Source organism: Canis lupus, chromosome 16 (genome assembly GCF_003254725.2).
Source record: "Canis lupus dingo isolate Sandy chromosome 16, ASM325472v2, whole genome shotgun sequence".
In the NCBI taxonomy this organism is placed as follows: domain Eukaryota; kingdom Metazoa; phylum Chordata; class Mammalia; order Carnivora; family Canidae; genus Canis; species Canis lupus.
This window is the reverse complement of record NC_064258.1, coordinates 22,349,466-22,372,361: the sequence shown is the minus strand read 5'-3', so window position 1 is coordinate 22,372,361 and position 22,896 is coordinate 22,349,466. Positions and strand designations below refer to the sequence as shown.

Here is a 22,896-nt window from a genome sequence, read left to right as displayed (position 1 = left end):
TCCAAGTGGGTGTTCTCTTTTACATTCCTTTTAAATTCTATCAGTTTGTCACTCAGTTGGATTTTTAAATTGAATTATGTGATTGGAAAAGATGAGTTAAATTTTCAGTTAGTTTTTGACTGAGCCTAGCATCAGACAAAGTAGGGGTTTAATATTTATTTTCAAGTGACTTTGCTTTTTCCCCTTCTGTATCCTTGAGGGATAATCACAGCCTTATACTATAATGATCACAGGTTCCAAGACCTCTTATTACCGTGGTGATTGCTGTTGAAAATGTTCATCTTAGTGAAATTTTGTCAGGAATTAACTGTACCAAGAAAAATAATTTTATGTGCCATTTTAATTCAATTGTGAGGGGCAGCCTGGGTGGCTCAGCAGTTTAGCACCACCTTCAGCCCAGTGCATGATCCTGGAGACCCAGGATCGAGTCCCACATCAGGCTCCCTGCATGGAGTCTGCTTTCCCTCTGCCTGTGTCTCTGCCTCTCTCTCTCTCTCTCTCTCTCTCTCTCTCTCATGAATAAATAAAATCTTTTAAAAATAAAAAATATAAATAAATAAATAAATAAATAAATAAATAAATAAATAAATAAATAGTGAGAAATGAGCAATATGTAATGCACTTAAGATAGAGAAATGCCCTGATGTAAATTTATCTGTTTCTCATAGGAGTCCAGAGGAAATGCAGGGGTGGATAAACAAAATTAATTGTGTTGCAGCTGTATTTTCTGCACCACCATTTCCAGCAGCCATTGGATCTCAGAAAAAGTTTAGTCGTCCACTTCTGCCTGCCACTACAACAAAATTATCTCAGGTAAGTAAGTCATTTTGATAGTGCTCCGACTTTCGGCAAAACCACTTTGTAAAATAATCTTATTAACATTTGAGTGGAATAATACTCCACATTTTAGCAGCAGAGATGAGACCTTGCCCTGGGAGGTCTATTGTATAAATGGGGCAAAATGCAGTATGTTTTATACTTCATATTGGAAGCTGACACAATTGAGTCATGGTTGGTAGGACACATACTTTGAATGAGTTTCCAAAATTTATATTAGTTTATACTACTCAGTCATACAAGACTCATTTACTTTGTTTAAAGAACAATTACTTTTTTTAATTGAAGTATAGTTGAGACATAATGTTACATTAGTCTCAGGTGTGCAGCATAATGATTCAACAAGTCTGCACGTTATGCCATGCTCATCATCAGTGTAGCTATCATCTGTCCCTCTACATCTGTCCCTATACAATGCCATTGACTCTATGTCCTCTGCTACTTTTCATCCCCATGACTTCTTCATCTTGTAACTGGAAACCTATTCCTCCTATTCTCCTTCACCCATTTTTTTTAAACTTTCAATTTTATTTTATTTTTTTTAAAGATTTTATTTATTTATTCATGAGAGACACAGAGAGAGAGACAGAGACAGAGACACAGGCAGAGGGAAAGCAGGCTCCATGCAGGGAGCCTAATGTGGGACTCGATCCCAGGTCTCCAGGATCACACCCTGAGCTGAAGGTGGTGCTAAACCGCTGCGCTACCCAGGCTAACCTCCTTCACCCGTTTTGCCCATTCTCCATCCCTCCTCCCATCTGAGAACCATTAGTCTATTATTCTCTGTATTTATGAGTCTGTCTCTGCTTTTTGCTTGTTTATTCATTTGTTTCGTTCTTTAGATTCTACATTTAAGTGGAATTATATGGTATTTGTTTTTCTGTATGACCTACTGCATTTAGCATTATACTCTCTAGGTCCATCCATGTTTTTATAAACGGCGGGTTTAGGTTTTTGGTCTTGTTTGTACTAACAGCTCATATTTTTTAAATGACTGGCTAGTATTAGACATCCTGTCTTGAAAAATAAGCTTATTTATTTATTTATTTTTCATTTTCTTGAACTTCTCCCATATCCCAGGCTGTATTTTATGCTGGATATATAAGAATATTTCCAGGGATCCACTATCCATAGTACCATGGGGCAGAGATTTCCCTGCCTCTCAGGGAGCAGCTGAGTAGAACATACGGGTTTTCCTAGTTAATCAAGACAATAAACAGTAAAACAGTATTCCAAATGTAGTCACATAAGCTTCTCTCCTGGTGTTAGATTGATCTGTCTAAAGATCATATTTTATTGTATCCCTCTCCTACTTAAAACTCTGTTGTAAGGACATGGTATATAGGCCAGTTTTGCCAATTTAAAACCTGTCTGTGGTGCCCCTGTTGCCATTGACTAGTTAAGGATTTTGGAAGCTAGTTTGATGTCCTTGTGAATTTCTTATTGGTGAAATAATAGAAATAGCTTCATCTGGCTCTAGTCAACTAGGTCGTACTATTAACTAACTCCTCTACATACCTGATATCATGGATTATCAATGTATTATGTACCTATTAAACCTGAGACACTATTTTAGGCTCTGAAGACAGACAAATGAAACCCAGACACTCTTTGGATACAAAACATGCAAGTAATTATAATACAGTTTGACTAGAGTACAGGAAACATAAGTCCAGAGTGCTAAGGGAGAATAAGAAGACATTTAGCCTGGCTTGTAGGTGGAGGAGGAAGTGTGCTATCTCATATGAAACTTAAAGGATGAACAGCAGTTAGTTGTGGTGTGGGAAGAGAAAATGATACAGCAGAGGATCAGAAAGGCCCAGAGGAGAAAATACTGAGATGGGGGAATCACATACAATTTATCAAATGTGACTTGAGCACAAAATACTGAGAAAAGGCAAGATACATTCCTCTGTAGAAGTAAGTAAAGCCAAATGATGAAAGGTCTTGTATGTCATGTGCAGTTTTTTGGATGCTTCACTGGTTCCCCAGCATTCTTAAGACAACAGTTTAAGCAGGAAAGTAATGTGACCAAATTTATACTTTAAAAATTACTTATGTTAAAATAGGAAGAAAGTATCAGAGGAGGAAACTACTAGAAGTAGAAAGTCTAATTTTAAAGGCAGGGGAAATAATGAAAGGAAAAATAACAAAGTTATTTTGTAGAAGAGAGGAATAGAAGTGAAAGTATTTGCGAGATCTTGAGAGTGTGGACTGTGTGTTCCTATGGCTCCTAAAGAAATAAAGACTGTCATCTAGGCATCAGCAACTGGCGACTGTAGTGTCTGACTGGCCTTTGTGACCTCATCATCTGGTTTTCATCCTGTTCTTCTCTTGAGGGTTCTTTCCTGGGTCCTTTTCCTCTTTCTACTTCCAAATGTTGTAATGCTCAGTGCTCAGAAGCAAGCCAAAACGGACACATGAGAAACAATTTTTTAAGGAAAAACAGGGAGAATGTTGTGCCAAGGAAAAGGGAGAACGAGGAGAGAAATCAGGTAAAATTAGTACAAAAAATATCTCCTATGAAGTGGCAAGGATGTCACTGGGTCCTTTGGTGGGAGTAGTTCATGGAGTGATGGAAAGAGAAGCCACATTAGTCTTCTTTGAAGGACTGGAAGGTGGTAAAGAAGTGGAGGAAGGGAATATGTACAAGTCTTGCCATGGGTTTATGAAAAATAGACTAGTGGTAAGAGGAGACTCCTTTCTTGGTTTAATGACAGACTCTTTTGGTTTTGTTAATTTATAATTATTATTAATGTGAATTGGATACTCCCCATGTAAACATTACTATTACTCTGTAGTTCAAAGACAACCCAAAACCGTTAAGAATAGAAAGGACTGTACAAGGCAGAATGGCATTTAATTTTCAAAGATAACAAATATTCTAAGAGAACAGGTCATCTTATTGAGGACCAAGAACAATGTTAGCAGGATTCTCCATCTATATAACTAAACTATGACTTCTTAAAGCAAATGCTTTCCCCCACTTTAATTTTGGATATTTGAAATGAACAGTAAACCACATTATATAAGGAGAGAAAACAATTGAACAACTAGATAGAGGCAACAGATACCTTTGGGTTTTGTTCTATTAATTTCAATAGGGATTCTCCAGTAGTTATTTTTCAATAGACTGGTCTTTCTCACAATCATTCTTATGAAAGATCCAGGAGAAAGGTAAGTTAAAGTTTAAAAGAAGCATTAATAAGCATAGAGCAACATGCAAGTTTTAACTTGTTCTTTCCTTCCTATGGATCTACATTTCTATTTACTTTCTACTTTGAAAATGTACTTCTGTTCTATTTATACATGCGCTGTATATTAGTAAGTCATGGGTGCATGAAAATGAGTATGTTCCTCCATTTGTGTATTTTTTACCACAATACCGAGCAAGCAAGCACCTTTATCAAGGCAAAAATCTCTTATTTTAAACAAATGTCTTACACTGGAACTAAAAATAGAATACATAAAAGTTTTAATATTTGTCCTGATTTTGAACATAAATCCACAGAGATTTAAAAAAAAAAAAAAACAACTGCTATGTAATGTGATCAAAATGATGGATAGCATTTTAAAATAAGGCAATAACCAAAAAGAAATGTGTTCCTTTGTCACATAAGATGACCAAGACTTTTCAGGAATTTAATTTCCTTATAAAAAATAAGACATTTTCCTCCTCCACAAGTAAATCACCAAGTCTTTGTGGGCCTCAGTTCCATCTGGAAAATGAAGAGATTGTTCTAGAATGTTTCTAAGATTCTTTCACTAGCTGTGTATTTTTTGCCCAGGTGGTTATCTTTGTTAACTTAAAAATGAAGATAGTTTGCCTTTGAGAGTAACAGGACAATTTAGAAATAAATATGTAAAACCAAGCACGTGATAAAGAATAGTTTAGAAAGAGGAAGAGAAGAATTAGTCCGCACACAGCCTGTACAGTATTTAGTGCACCCTCCACATCAGGTAGAGACTCTGTGGGTGCATTTCTGGAGGAGTCATAGTGCACTTTAGTGATTCCTGGAATATGTGTCAAGGTGCACCCACAAGGTTTCCAGTGCCTTGGAGATTAATCCTCATGATTTAACCCTGGCATTGCCAGCTTTAGCACCACTGCCATTTTAGCCTAGCTAGTTCTTTGTTGTGGTGGTTGTACTTTGAATTGTAGGATGTTTAGCAATATTCCCAGCCTCTCTGCTAGATACCAGTATCATCCCCCTAGTTGTGACAACCAAACATGTCTCCACTTATTGCCAAATATCTGTGGGGTCAAAACCCACTCTACTGCTACCTGCTGCTGTTGAGAACCACTGAATTATCCAAGCCATCTTTCCTTTCTCCATACACCCACAGCCTGGCTGTGATTCCCCTAAATGCCAGAACCACTTGGATAATTTTAGTTTACAAAATACATGTATAACAGTGTGAGTACCCAGCTGGAAAAAAAAAAAAAAAACTTAATAGTATTAGGAAAAAACTAAACATTCAATTAAAAGATTGTTTGATGCTTTTAAAGACATACTGTTCATGATCACCCTGTCATTTGCAAGCTTTTCGTTAATTTATTCTTGTCTTCTATCGAAAACATATTAGCCTTCATTATTAAAATTGATTATTGTCAGTGCAGTGCAGTTCTTTCTGAACAACTCTGCTGTGTAGGAGTCATCTTCTTTGGTTGTTTTTGTAGCAGTGTTGCCAAAGCACATTTTTCTTCTTCTTTTGAGGGTGGGGAGACTAGTTTGAAAATTTAAGTTTCATTTCTCCTTCTGGTACAGCACTCTCAATTTAGGATTTCATGGTTGGCCCTCTGCAGGATCTATTCAGGACCTCCCTTTGTACACATCAAAGTAATCGTTTTCAGGCTTGAATATGCACAAGATGATCTGGGGACTTTGAAAGTGCACATGTCCCAGCATCCCCACCCCAGGTCAATCAAGTCCAGGTCACGGGCCCAGGAACATGTATGTTTTAATACACACCAGGTGTGCAGATCATACTTAAAGGGACTGCACTGTAATTCCTACAACCCCCACTCCCTTACACTACTTCTCTGGAGACTGTGAAACTGAACTGAACCCTGGCGCTAGTTCAACCATAGAGATTGACAAGAGGCCAGATGGGAGTTTCAGGCAAGACTTTATTGGGGCTTATGCTTGAGCACAGGGCAGTCAACACAAAGGAAAACCCCTCAAGCGGGCTCCCCTGAGGCAAGGTTAGGGGAGTTTTTAAAAGAAACTTGGGTAGGAATAGGGTACTGTGTAAGCATGGAGAGGCAGGGGTTTATTAGTACCTAAGCATTTAAAATTCATTTTTCTTCATATTTCACATGTCTGAATAGTATGTGAAATCTCCACCCCTAGGTGTGATTTTTAATATTATTATAAGGGAAGAAGTCCTTAAAAGTTCAGCACTGGGGTCCATCTTGGTGCAGACTGGTTTGGTCCGGTCTTTACCAGTCATCATAGTAAATATCTTCCTTTCAGTAAGCATCCTCACCCTGCATTCCTGCAAGATGTGCCACTCAGGAGGCACAGAGTTTTATCTTTCTTTTTTCTCCTTATGGAGAAGGCAAGGAACACTGTTCACAGTCAGGGTTAGGGGACGTGAGTCTAGTCCCTGCTCTGTCTCACCTGTACCTCATGGAGTTACCATTTCCTGATATGTAGTCCTCTTTTCTTTGAATTTCAGCCATTCTCCTATAAAGGTCTGAATCAATGATCAATGATTATTTGAATCAATAATCAGTGATTAGTTTGTTCACTAAATGTTAGCTGTTGAGGGCCAGGCTTTGTGATAAACACTGACTGGAAACAAAGGGAAACCCTCTGCTTCCCTCTCACCCCTCTTTTTATCCTGTGGTTTGACCATCAGGGCAATAGTGGCCAGGGGGCCAGATGAGTGTGGCAGGGCTCGTTCATAAACTGGCCCTATATACACAGAGGGCAAGGAGAGACTGAAGAAAGAAGTAAACTGCTTCAGATTGGTAAGTGGTAGTTTTAATAAGCAATGGAACTTACTTAAGAGGTTTGTCTCAGCTGGCCACAAGATGAGATCTTTATACCCACCTGCCAGAATCATAAAGTTGAGACAGAGACCTTAATTGAGACCATTCAGATGGTTTCAAAACTACATTACTATTTCAAGGCTATGTCCTTGGGGCAGCTTCTAGCTCAGGAAAGGCAAGTAGAATGTCCATCTCATGGAGGGGAGGAGGTCAGGAGCCTCCAATTGCCCAGATCCAGTTTGCCTGTCAGCCGGTGGTTACATCCTCTTGATGACCTCCACCGACAGGCAAGCATTAGGGCGGTAGGATTTCACAGGAGGAAGTCATTCTTGTAATTGTGTCTCTCACTGGCCAAAACCACACCCTTCCCACCCCACTCTATTTTATACTGTTGGTCACAAATCCTGTCACTTCTGCTTCTTAAATAACTTCCATATCCTACCCACATTCCTTAATTCAGACTTTTGTCATCTTTCACTTAAATCACTGGTCTCTTAGCTTTTTTGATTATTCACCTTATTAATACTAAATATATGAGCAGATATCCTCCAATATATGTATATATTTTTATAAAAATATACTGTATGTCCTATTATCAATACAACATGGAAAAATGCTGAACATCAATAGTCATTAGGGAAATACAAATGAAAACCAGGAGATGCCACCTTATACTCATTGAGGTGGCTATAATTTTTTTTTTAATTTTTCAAGGAAAATAATGTACTGATGAGGATGTGGAGAAATTACAGCTTCGATATATTGCTGGTGGGAATATAGAATGATGCAGCTACTTTGGAAAACAGTTTGGTGGTTCATGAAATGATTAAACATAAAGTTAACATGTGACCCAGCAATCCATGCTTTGGTAGCAGGAGAATGAAAACAGCTTTTTACACAATGTTTTTTGCACAAAGTTCATAGCAGCCAGGGGTGGAAATGGCCATCTGCTGATGAATAGACAAATAAAGTGTGATATATCCATACAATGGAATATCATTCAGTTGTAAAACACAATGAAGTACTGATACATCCTACAAAATAGCTTGAAAACATTCTGCTAAGTGAAAGAAGCTAGTCACAAAAAGAAGCATATTGTGTGATTCCATTCCAAAAGGATCTCTCTTAGGAAAATAAAATGTCATAAAATTAAACTGTAGTGATGGTTGTACGACCCTGTGACTATACTAAAAAATAGTGAATTATATACTTTAAATGGGTTAATGGTATGCTATGTGAATTATATTCCAAAGCTGATTTTTAAAATTCTCCTCAGTGGATCGTCTTGCCTGGGTTGCACACAACCTACTTTGAAAAACTCTAACAGACTATTTGTATAACCACTTGAGATCTCTCTTCCTCCAGTCTTGCTTTGCTCCAATCCATCCTTCACAGTTGTGGCTAAAATATGACTCATGTGCTATCACTTAAACTTAATTGGCTCACTTTTGCCAAAAAGATGCAGTCCACACTCCTTGGCATCGCCTTAAATGGTTGACTACACTTTTCCAAAATAGACAGATTTTTCATTTCTTAGACATTTGTATTTAACATATATTAAGTATTCAATAAACAATTAAATCATGTTGAAGTTATGCAGAAGCTCACTAATGTTTAAAGTCTTTAAATCTCTTAAACATAAAATGATAAAATCTTTCTGACAATAGTTCAAACTGACTTAAAACTAATATTCTTTATTCTAAATTCCATATAGCTTGGGTGGTTTGATGAGGCTGCAGTATTTAGCAATTCAACTTATACATTTCCCAGAAGATTCTTAGAAATGTCATTACCTTCTAAATCATCTACTTTAAAACAGCACAAAGGAACCAGTCTGAGCCCTACCCTCTTTAAGTCTTCTCCCCCTTTATTAAATTATTTATTCAGCTATTGTTTACTGAAGAACCTATATATCAGGTACTGTATTAGGTATGGGCATTATAAAAATAGCTAAGATGATTGTCTTGGCTCTCAGCTAATGAGAACTTAAGGAATGTGTTAATGTTATTCAGGTATTATATAAAACTATTCCATTACTATCTTTTCTGCCCAGTACTGCACACTACAGGATTTCTGCCTTTAAGCCTGTAATCAGTAAAGGAGATAAAATTCACACATAAGTCAAAGTATATTTTGTTATAAGCATGCAGTACAGACATTTAAGTGTTATAGTAATGCAGAAGTGGAAGAGATTGTGAGATCTGGAATAACACTGGTTTTGAGTGAATATCAAATTTTGGCAAGGATATAGAACAATGGGAATTTTTAGGCCTACTATGGAAATGTAAACTGGTAGAAACAGTTTATAAAACAAGTTAATGTCATCTTACAGATGTGCATATTCTAAAACCCCCCAATTCTGTATCTTGATTACATTGTAGGACAGTTTTTGCCCTTAGCCACTGGCAGCATGTTCAATGTAGCATCATTTATAATAGCCTCAAGAGACCTGAAAACAACCTAAACATACTGCAGTGGGATTATAGTATGTCCTACAGTGGAATGGTATACTTAAAAGAAATTAGAGTATATATGTGAATAAATCTTAAAAACATGTTGAGTGAAAAACAAATTGCAAAAGGAAACCTATAAAGTAGAACATATTCTCTGTTTTTATGGATCCTTATATTTGTACAGGAGAAGCATAGAAAAAGAATTAGATAGTGGTGCCTGGGTGGCTCAGTTGGTCAAGCAGGAGACTCTTGATTTCGGCTTAGATCTCAGAATTATGAGATCAAGCCCAGAGTCAGGCTCCATGCTCAGCAGGGAGTTTGCTTGAAATTCTCTCCCTCTGCCCCCACCCCTGCTTTTTCTCTCTAAAATAAATAAATAAATCCTAAAGATGAGTAAATTTTTATTTTTTTCTTTAGATACATGAGCATTTTTTATACATCATTCAATATGACTTTTTGTATATCGGAAACATTTTATTAAAGAAAAGAATACCAAATATTTAATTTATTGACATGGTCTGATTACCAAATTCTTTGTCAAACCTTCTATTAAATAATGTACATGTTTCAGTAAATACACAAAAGAAAATTATTTTGAAAGGAAGAAGATAGGGGCACCTGGGTAGCTCAGTTGGTTAAGCCTCTAACTCAGTTTTGGCTCAGGGCATGCCCCCCAGATCCTGGGATTGAGCCTTGCATCAAGCTCTGCGTTCAGTGGTAAGTCTGCTTCTCTGCTTTTCTCTCCTTCTCCCGCACCCCCTCCCCCCACTGGTGAGTGCACATGCACGCTCTCTCTCTCTCTCAAACAAATATTTAAAAAAAAAAAAAAGTAGGAGGGGCACCTGGGTGACTCAGTTAAGTGTCTGCCTTTGACTCAGGTCATGATCCTGGGGTCCTGGGATACAGCCCCGTGTTGGGCTCCCTGCTCTGTGGGGAGTCTGTTCCTCCCTCTCCCTCTGCTGCTCTGTGTGTACTCTCTCTGTTAAATAAATAAATAAAATCTTAAAAAAAAAAAGGAAAAATCTATTGATACATTCTTCTTAGTTCCAAAATACCACAGACTGGGTAGCTTAAATGACAGAAATGTTTTTCTCACAGCTCTGGAGACTGGAAGTCTCAGATCAAGGCAGCAGCAGCATCAGAGTCTGGTGAGGGCTCTCCCTTTGGATCACAAATGGGCCCTTCTGCATCCTTACATGGTCTTTCTTAGAGTCTGTGCACAGAGGGAGTGTGTATTCTCTGTCTCCTAAGTGGTCTCTAATTCTGTCCTATCAGGGCCCTGCCTGCAAAACCTCATTTACCCTCAATTACTACTATAAAAGCCCTATGTATAGAGATAACTACACTAGGCTTCAACAGAAATTTTGAAGGGACTCAGATATTCAGTCCATAATATAGTCTGCAGCCTTATTTTTTTTAAAGATTTTATTTATTTATTCATGAGAGAAACACAGAGAGAGAGAGAGAGAGAGAGGCAGAGACACAGACAGAGAGAGAAGCAGGCCCCATGCAGGGAGCCCGACACAGAACTCAATCCCGGGACTCCAAGATCACGCCCTGGGCCAAAGGAGGTGCTAAACCTCTGAGCCACCCAGGCTGCCCAGTCTACAGCCTTCTTGGAGAAAGAAACAAAAAGATAAATGAGAAGTTGTAAATAAAAGTTACTGAAGTATTGCTTTCATCTACTTTCAGTATTATTAGTGTACAAGTGACAGGTTTGAATAAAATCTCAAAGTTTTTTTTTTCTCCCTCTACTTTTCTGGTATCTTGTTGGGTTTTTATTTTAGTTAGTTGATAATAATTTGGGGGGAGGGTTATTTGTTTGTTTTAGAGAGAGAAAAAGCAGGAGTGGCAGAGGGAGACGAAGAGAGAGAATCTCAAAGACTCCATGCTGAGCACAGGGCTGACCTGTGGTTCAGTCTCATGACCCTGAGATCATGAACAGAGCCCAAATGAACAGTCAGATGCTTAACCGACTGAACCACTCAGGCACCCCTAGTTAATATTTAAAAATGAATTTTGTCATCTTTCATCTACTCTACTTGCTCCTGCCCTCTCTCTCATTTAGTTTTCCACTTATGTACTTAGCTTCTTAAAAACTGTTCATGTTCTCTTTATTTTGATGGCTTTAGACTTGGATTTTTTTCCTTGTTTGGCCTTTAAGATGTGCATTATAACAAATCCCTAACAAATACATTTGACTCATAATTTCTGAATATCTTTTTTTAATTTAGAATGATGCTATATAATCTTAATTTATGGTCATAATTATTCACTTCTTGGTAGTCTTTAGTTCTTCCCTCTCTATATAAAAAATTATTTTTGAGAGCAAGAGAGAGAGCATGATCTGGGGAGGGGTAGAAGGAGAACAAGGCTCCCCCTTAAACAGGGAGCCCAACTCAGGATTCAATCCCAAGACCCCAGGGTCATAGCCTGAGCCTAAAGCAGATGCTTAACCCATGCACCCTAGATAAAATTTTTATATCTTAAAATTATGAGCCAAGACCCTGTCCTGGTGGGCCTAAAGGGGTGACATTAATGACTTACCCTCTCCCCCCTGTTTTGGGGTGTCAAGATGTCAGGGCTTAGTTACCGAGGGATAAAGGGTTGTCATAACCTGCTCAACCTCTAGATAGTGATGATATCGTGGCCTTGTGTGACAACATCAGAAACTGCCTGGTTTCACCCTGAGGACCACCAAAATGATGCCATTTGTGCAATATTACTGTACAGTCAAGTGGTAGAAGAACTTTTGAGATATAAGAAAATCCACCAAACACAAAGAGATGGAAAAGCATTCTATGCTCATGGATTGGAAGAATTAATATTGTGAAAACGTCCATGTTAGCCAGGGCAATTTACACATTTAACGCAATCCCTATCAAAATACCATGGAGTTTCTTTAGAGAGTTGGAACAAATCATCTTAAGATTTGTGTGGAATCAGAAAAGACCTTGAATAGTCAGGGGAATATTAAAAAAGAAAACCATAGCTGGGAGCATCACAATGCCAGATTTCAGGTTGTACTACAAAGCTGTGGTCATCAAGACAGTGTGGTACTGGCACAAAAACAGACACATAGATCAATGGAACAGAATAGAGAATCCAGAAATGGGCCCTCAACTCTATGGTCAACTAATATTCGACAAAGTAGGAAAGACTATCCACTGGAAAAAGGACAGTCTCTTCAATAAATGGTGCTGGGAAAATTGGACAGCCACGTGCGGAAGAATGAAACTAGACCATTCTCTTAAACCATACACAAAGATACACTCAAAATGGATGAAAGATCTAAATGTGAGAAAAGAATCCATCAAAATCCTAGAGGAGAACACAGGCAACACCCTTTTTTTGAACTTGGCCACAGCAACTTCTTGCAAGATACATCTATGAAGGCAAGGGAAACAAAAGCAAAATTGAACTATTGGGACTTACTCAAGATAAAAAGCTTTTGCAAAGCCAAAGAAACAACCAACAAAACTAAAAGACAACCTACAGAATGGGAGAAGATATTGCAAACGACCTATCAGATAAAGGGCTAGTATCCAAGATCTATAAAGAACTTATGAAACTCAACATCCAAGAAACATACAATCCAATCATGAAATGGGCTAAAGACATGAACAGAAATTTCACCAAAGAAGACCTGGCCAACAAGCACATGAGAAAATGTTCTGCGTCACTTGCCATCAGGGAAATACAAAACCAAACCACAATGAGATACCACCTCACACCAGTAAGAATGGTGAAAATTAACAAGACAGGAAACAACAAATGTTGGAGAGGATGTGGAGAAAGGGGAACCCTCTTGCACTGTTGGTGGGAATGTGAACTGTTACGCCCACTCTGGAATACTGTGTGGAGGTTCCTCAAAGAGTTAGAAATAGATCTGCCCTACGACCCAGCAATTGCACTGCTGGGGAGTGCAAAGATACAGATACAGTGAAATGGCGGGACACCTGCACCCCGATGTTTATAGCAGCAATGTCCACAATAGCCAAACTGTGAAAGGAGCCTCGATGTCCATTGAAAGATGAATGGGTAAAGGAGATGTGGACTATGTATACAATGGAATATTATTCAGCCTTTAGAAACGACAAATACCCACCATTTGCTTCGAGGTGGATGGACCTGGAGGGTATTATGCTGAGTGAAATAAGTCAATCGGAGAAGGACAAACATTATACGGTCTCATTCATTTGGGGAATATAAAACATAATTAAAGGGAGACCTCAACCATAGAGTTGAGGGCCCATTTCTGGATTCTCTATTCTGTTCCATTAATCTATGTGTCTGTTTTTGTGCCAGTACCACACTGTCTTGATGACCACAGCTTTGTAGTACAACCTGAAATCTGGCATTGTGATGCTCCCAGCTATGGTTTTCTTTTTTAATATTCCCCTGACTATTCGAGGTCTTTTCTGATTCCACACAAATCTTAAGATGATTTGTTCCAACTCTCTGAAGAAACTCCACGGTATTTTGATAGGGATTGCGTTAAATGTGTAAACTGCCCTGGCTAACATGGACGTTTTCACAATATTAATTCTTCCAATCCATGAGCATGGACTGTTTTTCCATCTCTTTGTGTCTTCCTCATTTTCTTTCAGAAGTGTTCTGTAGTTTTTAGGATTAGATCCTTTACCTCTTTGGTTAGGTTTATTCCTAGGTATCTTATGCTTTTGGGTGCAATTGTAAATGGGATTGACTCCTTAATTTCTCTTTCTTCAGTCTCATTGTTAGTGTATAGAAATGCCACTGACTTCTGGGCATTGATTTTGTATCCTGCCACACTGCCAAATTGCTGTATGAGTTCTAGAAATCTTGGGGTGGAGTTTTGGGTTTTCTATGTACAGTGTCATGTCATCTGTGAAGAGGGAGAGTTTGACTTCTTCTTTGCCAATTTGAATGCCTTTTATTTCTTTTGTTGTCTGTATGCTGAGACTAAGACTTCCAGTACTATGTTGAATAGCAGTGGTGAGAGTGGACATCCCATTCCTGTTCCTGATCTTAGGGGAAAGGCTCCCAGTGTTTTCCTATTGAGAATGATATTTGCCGTGGGCTTTTCATAGATGGCTTTAAGATACTGAGGAATGTTCCCTCTATCCCTACACTCTGAAGAGTTTTGGTCAGGAATGGAAGCTGTATTTTGTCAAATGCTTTCTCTGCATCTATTGAGAGAATACTGTGGTTCTTGTTTTTTCTCTTGTTGATATGATGTATCATGTTGATTGTTTTACAAGTGTTGAACCAGCCTTGTATCCCGGGTAAAATCCCACTTGGTCATGGTGAATAATCTTTTTAATGTATTGTTTTATCCTATTGGCTAGTATCTTGTTGAGAATTTTTTCATCTGTGTTCATCAGGGTTATTGGTCTGTAATTCCCCTTTTTGGGGCAGCCCAGTTGGCTCAGCGGTTTAGTGCCGCTTTCAGCCCAGGACCTGATCCTGGAAACCCAGGATCGAGTCTCATGTTGGGCTCCCTCCATGGAGTCTGCTTCTCCCTTTGCCTGTGTCTCTGTCTCTCTCTCTCTCTTTCTCTCTTTCTCTCTCTCTGTCTCTCCTGAATAGATAAATAAAATCTTTGAAAAATAATAATAACTGTCCTTCTTGATGGGGTCTTTGTCTGGTTTTGGAATTAAGGTGATGCTGGCCTCATAGAACAAGTTTGGAAGTATTCCATTCCTTTCTATCTTTCAGAAAAGCTTTAGCAGAATAAGTATTATTTCTTCTTGAAGCTTTTGATAGAATTCTCATGGGAAGCCATCTGGCGCTGGACATTTGTGTCTTGGGAGGTTTTTGATGACTGCTTCAATTTCCTTGCTGGTTCCTGTTCAGGTTTTGTATTTCTTCCTGTTCCAGTTTTGGTAGTTTGTGGTTTTCTTGAAATGCATCCAATTCTTCTAGATTGCCTAATTTATTGGGGTATATCTGCTCATAATATGTTTTTTTTTTCATAATATGTTTTTAAAATCATTTGTATTTCCTGGTGTTGGTGGTGATCTCTCCTTTTTCATTTGTGCTATTATTAATTTGAGTCTTTTTTTCTTTGTATAATACTGGCTAATGGTTTATCTGTCTTTTTAAAAATATTTTATTTATTTATTTGACAGAAATACATAGCACAAGTGGGGACAGAGTCAGAGGGAGAAGCAGACTCCCCACTGAGTAGAGAGCCCAATGTGGGGCTCGATCCCAGGACCCTGGGAATAGGACCTGAGTGGTTTATCTATCTTATTAATTTTTTCAAAGAACCAACTCCTGATTTTGTTGAGCTGTTCTACAGCTCTTCTCGTCTCTATTTTATTGAGTTCTGCTCGAATCTTTATTAACTCTTTTCTTCTACTTGGTGTAGGTTTTATTTGCTGTTCTTTCTCCAGTTCCTTTAGCTGTGAGGGTAACTTCTATTTGAGTTTTTTTCCAGGTTAGCTTGTATCTGAGTTTTTTGAGGAATGCTTGTTTTGCGATGTATTTCCCTCCTGCTTTTGCTGTATCCCAAAGATTTTGAATGGTTGTATCTTCATCTTCCTTAGTTTCCATGAGTCTTTTTAACTCCTCTCTAATTTCCTGGTTGACCCATTCATCTTTTAGCAGGATGCTCTTTAACCTCCACGTATTTGAGTTTCTTCCAATTGTCTTCTTGTGATTGAGTTCAAGTTTCAAAGCATAATGGTCTAAAAATATGCAGGGATAATCCCAATCTTTTGGTATGATTGAGACCAGATTTGTGACCCAGTATGTGGTCTATTCTGGAGAAAGTTCCATGTGCACTTAGAAGAATGTGTATTCAGGTGTGTTTGCATTAAAGTTTTGGAAGTATCTGAAATCCATCCGGTCCAGTGTATCATTTAAAGCTCTTATTTCTTTGGAGATGTTGTGCTTAGAATATCTATCATTTATAGAAAGTGCCATTTTGAAGTCTCCCAGTATTACTGTACTATTATCCAAGTATGTCTTAACTTTGGTTATTAATTGATTGATATACTTGGCAGCTCCCACATTTGGGGCATAAATATTCATGATTTTTAGGTCCTCTTGTTGGATAGATCCTTTAAGTATGATATAGTATCCCTCTTCATCTCTTACTACAGCCTTTGGGATAAACTTTAATTTATCTGATATGAGGATGACCTTCTCTTGAGGACCATTTGAATGGTAAATGGTTCTCCACCCTTTCATTTTTAGGCTTTAGGTGTCCTTAAGTCTAAAATGAGTCTCTTGTAGACAGCAAATAGATGGACCTTGCTTTTTTATTCAGTCTGAAGCCCTGCATCTTTTGATGTGATCATTAAGCCCAGTCATATTCAGAGTTGCTATTGAAAGATATGCATTTAGTGTCATCAGAATACCCATTCAGTCCCTGTTTTTGTGGATTATTTCTTTGGACTTCCTCTTTCTTTTACAGAGTTCCCCTTAATATTTCTTGCAGAGCTGGTTTTGTGGTCACACATGCTTTCAGTTTCTGCCTATCTTGGAAGCTCTATCTTGGAAGCTCATTTTGCTCAGTGCAGAGTGTCTGTATGAGTGGGCTGCATCAAGAATATCAACCGTGCTGCGGCCCCTGTGGCTCAGCAGTTTAGCGCTGCCTTCGGCCCAGGGCATGATCCTGGAGACCCAGGATTGAGTCCTATGTCACGCTCCCTGCATGGAGCCTGTTTCTCCCTCTGCCTGAATCTCTGCCTCTCTCTCTCTTTCTCTCTCTCTCTCTCTCTCATGAATAAATAAATAAATAAAATCTTTAAAAACAAACAAACAAAAAGAATATCAACCATGACCCAAGAAATTTCCCCTAGGTGATTCTTCCAAGGTCAGAGGCCAAACACTGAAAACAAAGATCAGAGCGAAATAAAACAAAAGGACCTCTAAAGTGAAAAACAAATTTTAAAACAAAATAGTAAAAAATAAAAGGCCAGGAATCCCAAAGAAGAAGAAAAAGAACAGAAAAGAAAGAAAGAAAAGGCTGGACTGGGAGATGGTGGTGGTGAGGAAGTGTAGTGGAGGGAGAATGTAGTCTATCTGAGGGGTTCTAGAGGGTGATCCTCTTGTTTCTGAGTATATTAAGTTCTGTATGTTAGAAGATGCTCAGTCCCAAGTTTATATAAACCAGAAATACTTGTAGAGGGCTCCAACATTGACCCCCAAAACATAAATGTGATAAAAGAGGTGGGCAGAGAGTAGCCCAGTGGTGCAGTGGTTTGGCGCCACTTGCAGCCAGGAGTGTGTTCCTGGAGACCCGGGATTGAGTCCTGCATCAGGCCCCCTGCATGGAGCCTGCTTCTCCCTCTGCCTGTGTCTCTGCCTCTTTCTCTGTCTGTGTGTCTATGAATAAGTAAATAAATAAATCTTAAAAAAAAAAAAAGAGGGGGGCAGAATGGGAATGAGGAATCTCACAGAATGAACCAGCACAGTTGGTTCTGGGTGCATACTGGTATGGTTTAGAAGGTATTAACTTCTGCCATTGTAGAACAAAATGAGGCAGAGAAAATAAAAAACACAAAACAAAGAAAACATATCATGTATATCTCCAAAATTAAGTTGAATATGTTGAAGGGAATTTAGAAGTGGAAAATATACCTAGGACCTGTATTTGTAGAAATATCAAAGTCAAAAATGAAGAATCTTAAAAATGAAGAGGTGGTAAAATATTGTAGTTAAGGTGGGAAAAGAGGAAAAAATGGAAATTTATAGTCTGATATAAAAACTAGTTGTACTGGAAAAAGGAAGAAAAGAAAAAAAATAGGAGGGGTACCCTCTCGTTCTATATACTGTGAATCTCTCGACTTCCATTGGAGCTTTCCAGCACTACTCGGTCAAGAGCTTGCTCTTCCCCTGTTCTTCCAGTTGCTTTTCCAGGGGTGGGTCTGCTGTGCTGATTCTCAGGTGTGTGCACCTGGGGGAGATTCCCCACCCCCTGCCAGGTGCCGGGGCTCAGTGGGAGCCGTTACCCCATGAGGCCTCTGTTCCCTGGCAGCCTCACCCCTCCCAGGCACAGGGTGACACCAGAGGAACAACAGCACTGGCGGCGGCCAGCTCTCCAGCTATGGAGTCAGCTCCCAGGGTAACCACTTGTAGCTCCCAGTCCACACTGGCCTGGATGCTTCCGGGGCAGGGGTGCTGATCTGCACAGCTCGGGGGCACCCAGCGGTCAGAGAGTCGTCGCTGTCCTGTGCCCTCCCTGCCTCCACCTGTCTCCAGGGGAGCGCAGGATTGTGGGCTGTGTCCCCCCACGCCCTGGGATCCACAGTCTGTCCTACTGGAATCGCACTCTTGGAGCCTCAGCTCCTGAAGGCAGCAAGGCACAGCCCCCTCGGTCCGGAGTCCCTGCCTGACCAACCGGCTTCTCCCTGAGGCCCCACCGGGCACACTCCAGCCCTTTACCGAGGTCTGCCCACAGTCTGTGGCCACTCTTCCCTGGCGCACTTCCTCATTGACTCTGGGAGATTGGAGGCTCCACTGCCCCTCCTGCGGTTCTGCCCAGTTTCCCTGATGAGCACCTTTCCGTATAGGAAGAATCTGGTGCAGATTTTTTTTTTAAGATTTTATTTATTTATTCTTGAAAGATAGAGAGGCAGAGACACAGGCAGAGGGAGAAGCAGGCTGCATGCAGGAAGCCTGATGTGGGACTGGATCTGGGGACTCCAGCAGGCGCCAAACCACTGAGCCACCCAGGGATCCCCCCCGGTGCAGATTTTTAACATTCCTGCTTCTCTGGGGCTGGGCTTTCCTGTCCTGGAGGCTTTCACCACCAGCCTTAGTCCAACTCTTCACCTAGATAATAATTTTGATTTATAAAATGCCATATGGAAAAAATTCAGCTGGAAATTGTGGTGATGATATGTTGTGCATGTTAATTTTTTACCTTTAATTCTGCTTGTGTTCATCCACAGTGACATGAATTTTGGGAACAGAAGGGAAAAACTCATCTTTTTTTTTTAATGTCATGCCTTTTATAAGAAGTACAAATTGGTATGTCCTAAAATAAGAAGTTAATAAAAGAGGGAAATCCCTTTTGTCTGCTATTTTAAAAATTATGATATTATTATACAATATATATTTATCACCTACTTTAATCAGTTCCTTTCATTCACTTTCATCCATTATGTCTTACTGTGCATGTAAAATTTATATTCAACAAGAATTTGGGTAATATATTTGTGAAAGTGGAATATTAAAAAAGTGGTTATGCAATTACAGGAATGCAAGAAAATGCCAATCTTTTTCATTTTTAAAATGTTGTCAGAGGGTTTGATCAGCATCTTTCATTATTGTAAGGTGATAAAAATGGTGCTGGTAGGATGGGAGTTCTCTGACATAGGATCAATCATGTTGCGTTGGTGCTTGGTGCCTATCTATAGTAACACTGTCTAGGCAAGAATTGCTCTATAGGTACATTTAATTGAATCATTACTTTGGGTCAATATGATTTTGAAAGAAGTCAGAACCTATACTACTTTGGAGGGAAAAAGCATAAGCTGCTGCATTTTTTAGAATATCATCTGATAGTCTACAGAGAATGATTTATTGGTGGCATTGCTTTTCTCAAAATGGAAAAAAAAAAAAACTAAGCAGAGATGCTCTTCATTCATTGTGACAGACGGAGGAATCAGCAGCATTGCTGAGTGAACAGGGAATGAAAAAGTCATGCAGGACTCTAAGGATAGGTGCTTCACTGGGGCCTTGCCTTTTGAAGTATTCCTTAGGAAGCCTGGTCTCACTCCATGACAGCTACCCTTGATAAGGGGCTCTGAAAGTGTTTGGATTTCAGCAAGGGGCCTGGTTGTCATTCTGCAGAGGTACATATGAATACTAGTCTGAGAAAGTTGATAAGATGGGGCAGCAGCGGCACACTGGACTGTTTTGATTAATTAAAATCATTCATCATCAGAGATTTTGAAAAGTACTCTATGATTTTTTTGATTGACTTATTTTCCGGATGCTAAATAGCTTAATAATTTCCTGCAGGAGGAACAGCTGAAATCTCATGAAAGCAAGCTGAAGCAGATTACCACTGAGCTGGCTGAGCACCGCTCCTATCCCCCAGACAAGAAAGTTAAAGCCAAGGAGATAGATGAATACAGACTGAAGGATCACTATCTGGAGTTCGAGGTATGTTGAACCGAAATGTAGTAAGTGCCTATGCCTAAGTTATTTTATGATTTTTCCACCAGGCAGGTTTTCTTCAGCCACCGTAACTGTAGGACATGTATCTTGGCCGTGGCTCTAACTTGGAGCTCCAGGCATGGTCTAGTTCATGCTGCCACTCATGTCCAAGATTCTATTGAAGCATCAAACAAACATTAAAAAATAATAATAACTGCCAGTTTATGTGCTTAAAAGCAAATAGCCTGCTCATTTGGGATAAGGTGTGCCTGCTGTGAGAAAAAAACAACATTAGATGGACAATGCCAGAATGGGCAGCTGGTTTCTATGTGTCTGTGTCTTTTCTAACAGAGTTTTAGTCTAAATAAATAAATAAAAATACAGTGGAGGAAATGAGCTACAGGGTGATATGAAACATCAGCTTCTTCCTACATGCCTGCTTTTAGGCAACACTGATGCATTGTTCCTCTCCTCACCTGTATCCTTCAGAAGGAGATTAATAGATCAATTGTGTCATATCCATGAAGTATATAGCAAGTATAGTTATTAAAAAGAATGAGGAAGGGGCAGCCCGGGTGGCTCAGCGGTTTAGCGCCGCCTTCGGCCCAGGGCCTGATCCTGGAGACCTGGGATCGAGTCCCACGTCAGACTCCTTGCGTGGAGCCTGCTTCTCCCTCTGCCTGTGTCTCTGCCTCTCTCTCTCTCTCTCTCTCTCTCTCTCTGTGTGTGTGTGTGTGTGTGTGTGTGTGTGATGAATAAATAAATAAAATCTTAAAAGCAAAGAATGAGGAGGATCTGTAATCTCTGGGTAGGTGAAAAATTTTACAGCAAGGTGAAAGCAGTATATATAGTCAATGTTAGCTTTGGCTACATTTTCTCTCCAGTTAGACAGTATCAGGGTTAGGAAGGATCTTCTGACTCCCTCCCCCCCTTCAGCTGCCACTTTCAGACATTTAAAGTGTCTTTTGTTTTGCTTTACATGGATAGCATATAGTCCAAAATGAATAAATCAGTTATTTTAAAATTTCTCACATGATTGTGTTTTCTGTTAGGTGTGCTAAATCCATCTTTAGCTACTGTTTTTCTTCTAGTTACAGTCTGTTTTACTTCCCATCATTCATCTCCTTTATTCCCATCTTACCATCCTGTTTCCTCACATAGGAAGGAAGAAAGCCTTATCTTGAAACTCAGAATCATCTGAGCACCCTCCTCCTGGCACCTGCAGGCCCCCACGTCTAGCCAGGAGTCAAATCTCAGTGTTCTGTCTCTATAGTGTCTTGCTTCTGTCCCTTCCTTATCACAGGCATTGCTTTTATACTTCCTTTGCTCATGCCCTGGGATTTTCATCTCTCACCTGAATGTGGTGGTTACCTCCTGCTCTTTAGTTCTCTTCTGACAGTTTTCTAAGGCTTAACCCAGACAATGGCGTTCCTCTCTTCAGCAGTTGCCATGACTTCCCCTACAATTCTCCCCACAACTTATGAATAAAGTCTCGATCCTTAATTTAAGAGGATTTGGATTCTTTCTATGTTTCCACCACACTAGTTTTTCCACAACAGCCTTTGTGTATGTTAGTCACATTTCTGCCCACTCTCTCCAAGCACACCTTTGTTCCTCTACTTTCTTCTGCTCCAAATGCTCTTCCCTGCACCTTCATTTCTAAGAGTCCTGTTCATCTTTCAAGATGCAGCTCAAATTCCTCCTCATGTAGTTTTGGAATGTTGTTGGCTTCTGGAGTGTATGGATAAGAAAGAATTCTCAAGATGTCATTGGTGCAAAAAAATAAGTTGATTTATTATTGAAGCACCCGGACTGGACTCCTGGGCAGAAGGAGCTGCACTGGGAATATGAGCAGTGATTGGTTATGTATTTTTTAAGTTTGTCTTTACAAAGGAAGTTTCCAAAAGGATTCTTGTATGTTAAAGAAGCTTTATAGGATCCTGGAGGCCTAACTGTTGTCACACTAAGGTTGTTTTTTCCTCTAGCAAAGCATTAAAATTAAGACAGTTGGGAGTTCCTGGAGGAATGTCATTCTCTGCCTGTCTCAAGTATTTGTCAATGGGCTGCAAGTTGTAAGGAACTTTAATTTTATCTACATTTCTTTTGCCTTTGTTCTCCACATCAACCTTGCCAGCAAAAGACCTGAAAAATATTTTTTAAAAAATAAACAAAACAACTACAGCTCATCTTTCTTTCCCCAGGCTTGTTCATTCTTGAGAAATGGGAATATCTCAAAAAGCAATCATAATTCTTCACACTCCTAGAGTAGCTTTCACCTATAGGCCCTTTTATTTTCACACATGCTAATTAAATTTCCCAACACCTCAGTCCCCTGTTTCTGGTCCCTAACAACTTACTTTCAGTCCTTGCCTTTGCAGATTATAAGTCTGCTCCCAGGAGACGGGGGGTGGCTGCACGACCATGGGAGGGTTGTCACTGCTAAAAGCACTCCTTATTTTCAAACGTGCTCCGGTGCCCCCTTTTCAAAAATGCAACCTAACAAGAGCA

The 22,896-nt window shown here is 39.5% G+C and overlaps 1 protein-coding gene across 10 annotated transcripts in view; it reads left to right on the top strand.

The window, feature by feature from the left end:
- The window catches only part of PSD3 (pleckstrin and Sec7 domain containing 3), a 588,043-nt gene that overhangs the window by 529,855 nt on the left and 35,292 nt on the right, over window positions 1-22,896 (top strand). For all 10 annotated transcript variants that reach the window (XR_007402752.1, XM_035699985.2, XM_035699986.2 and 7 more), the window contains 2 exons: window positions 669-813; window positions 20,251-20,394. Coding sequence is in view for 9 of the 10 variants with exons in the window: in XM_035699985.2 (XP_035555878.1) it covers window positions 669-813; window positions 20,251-20,394 (289 nt within the window). In the remaining variant the exon portion in view is untranslated. The remainder of the gene's footprint in view (window positions 1-668; window positions 814-20,250; window positions 20,395-22,896) is intronic.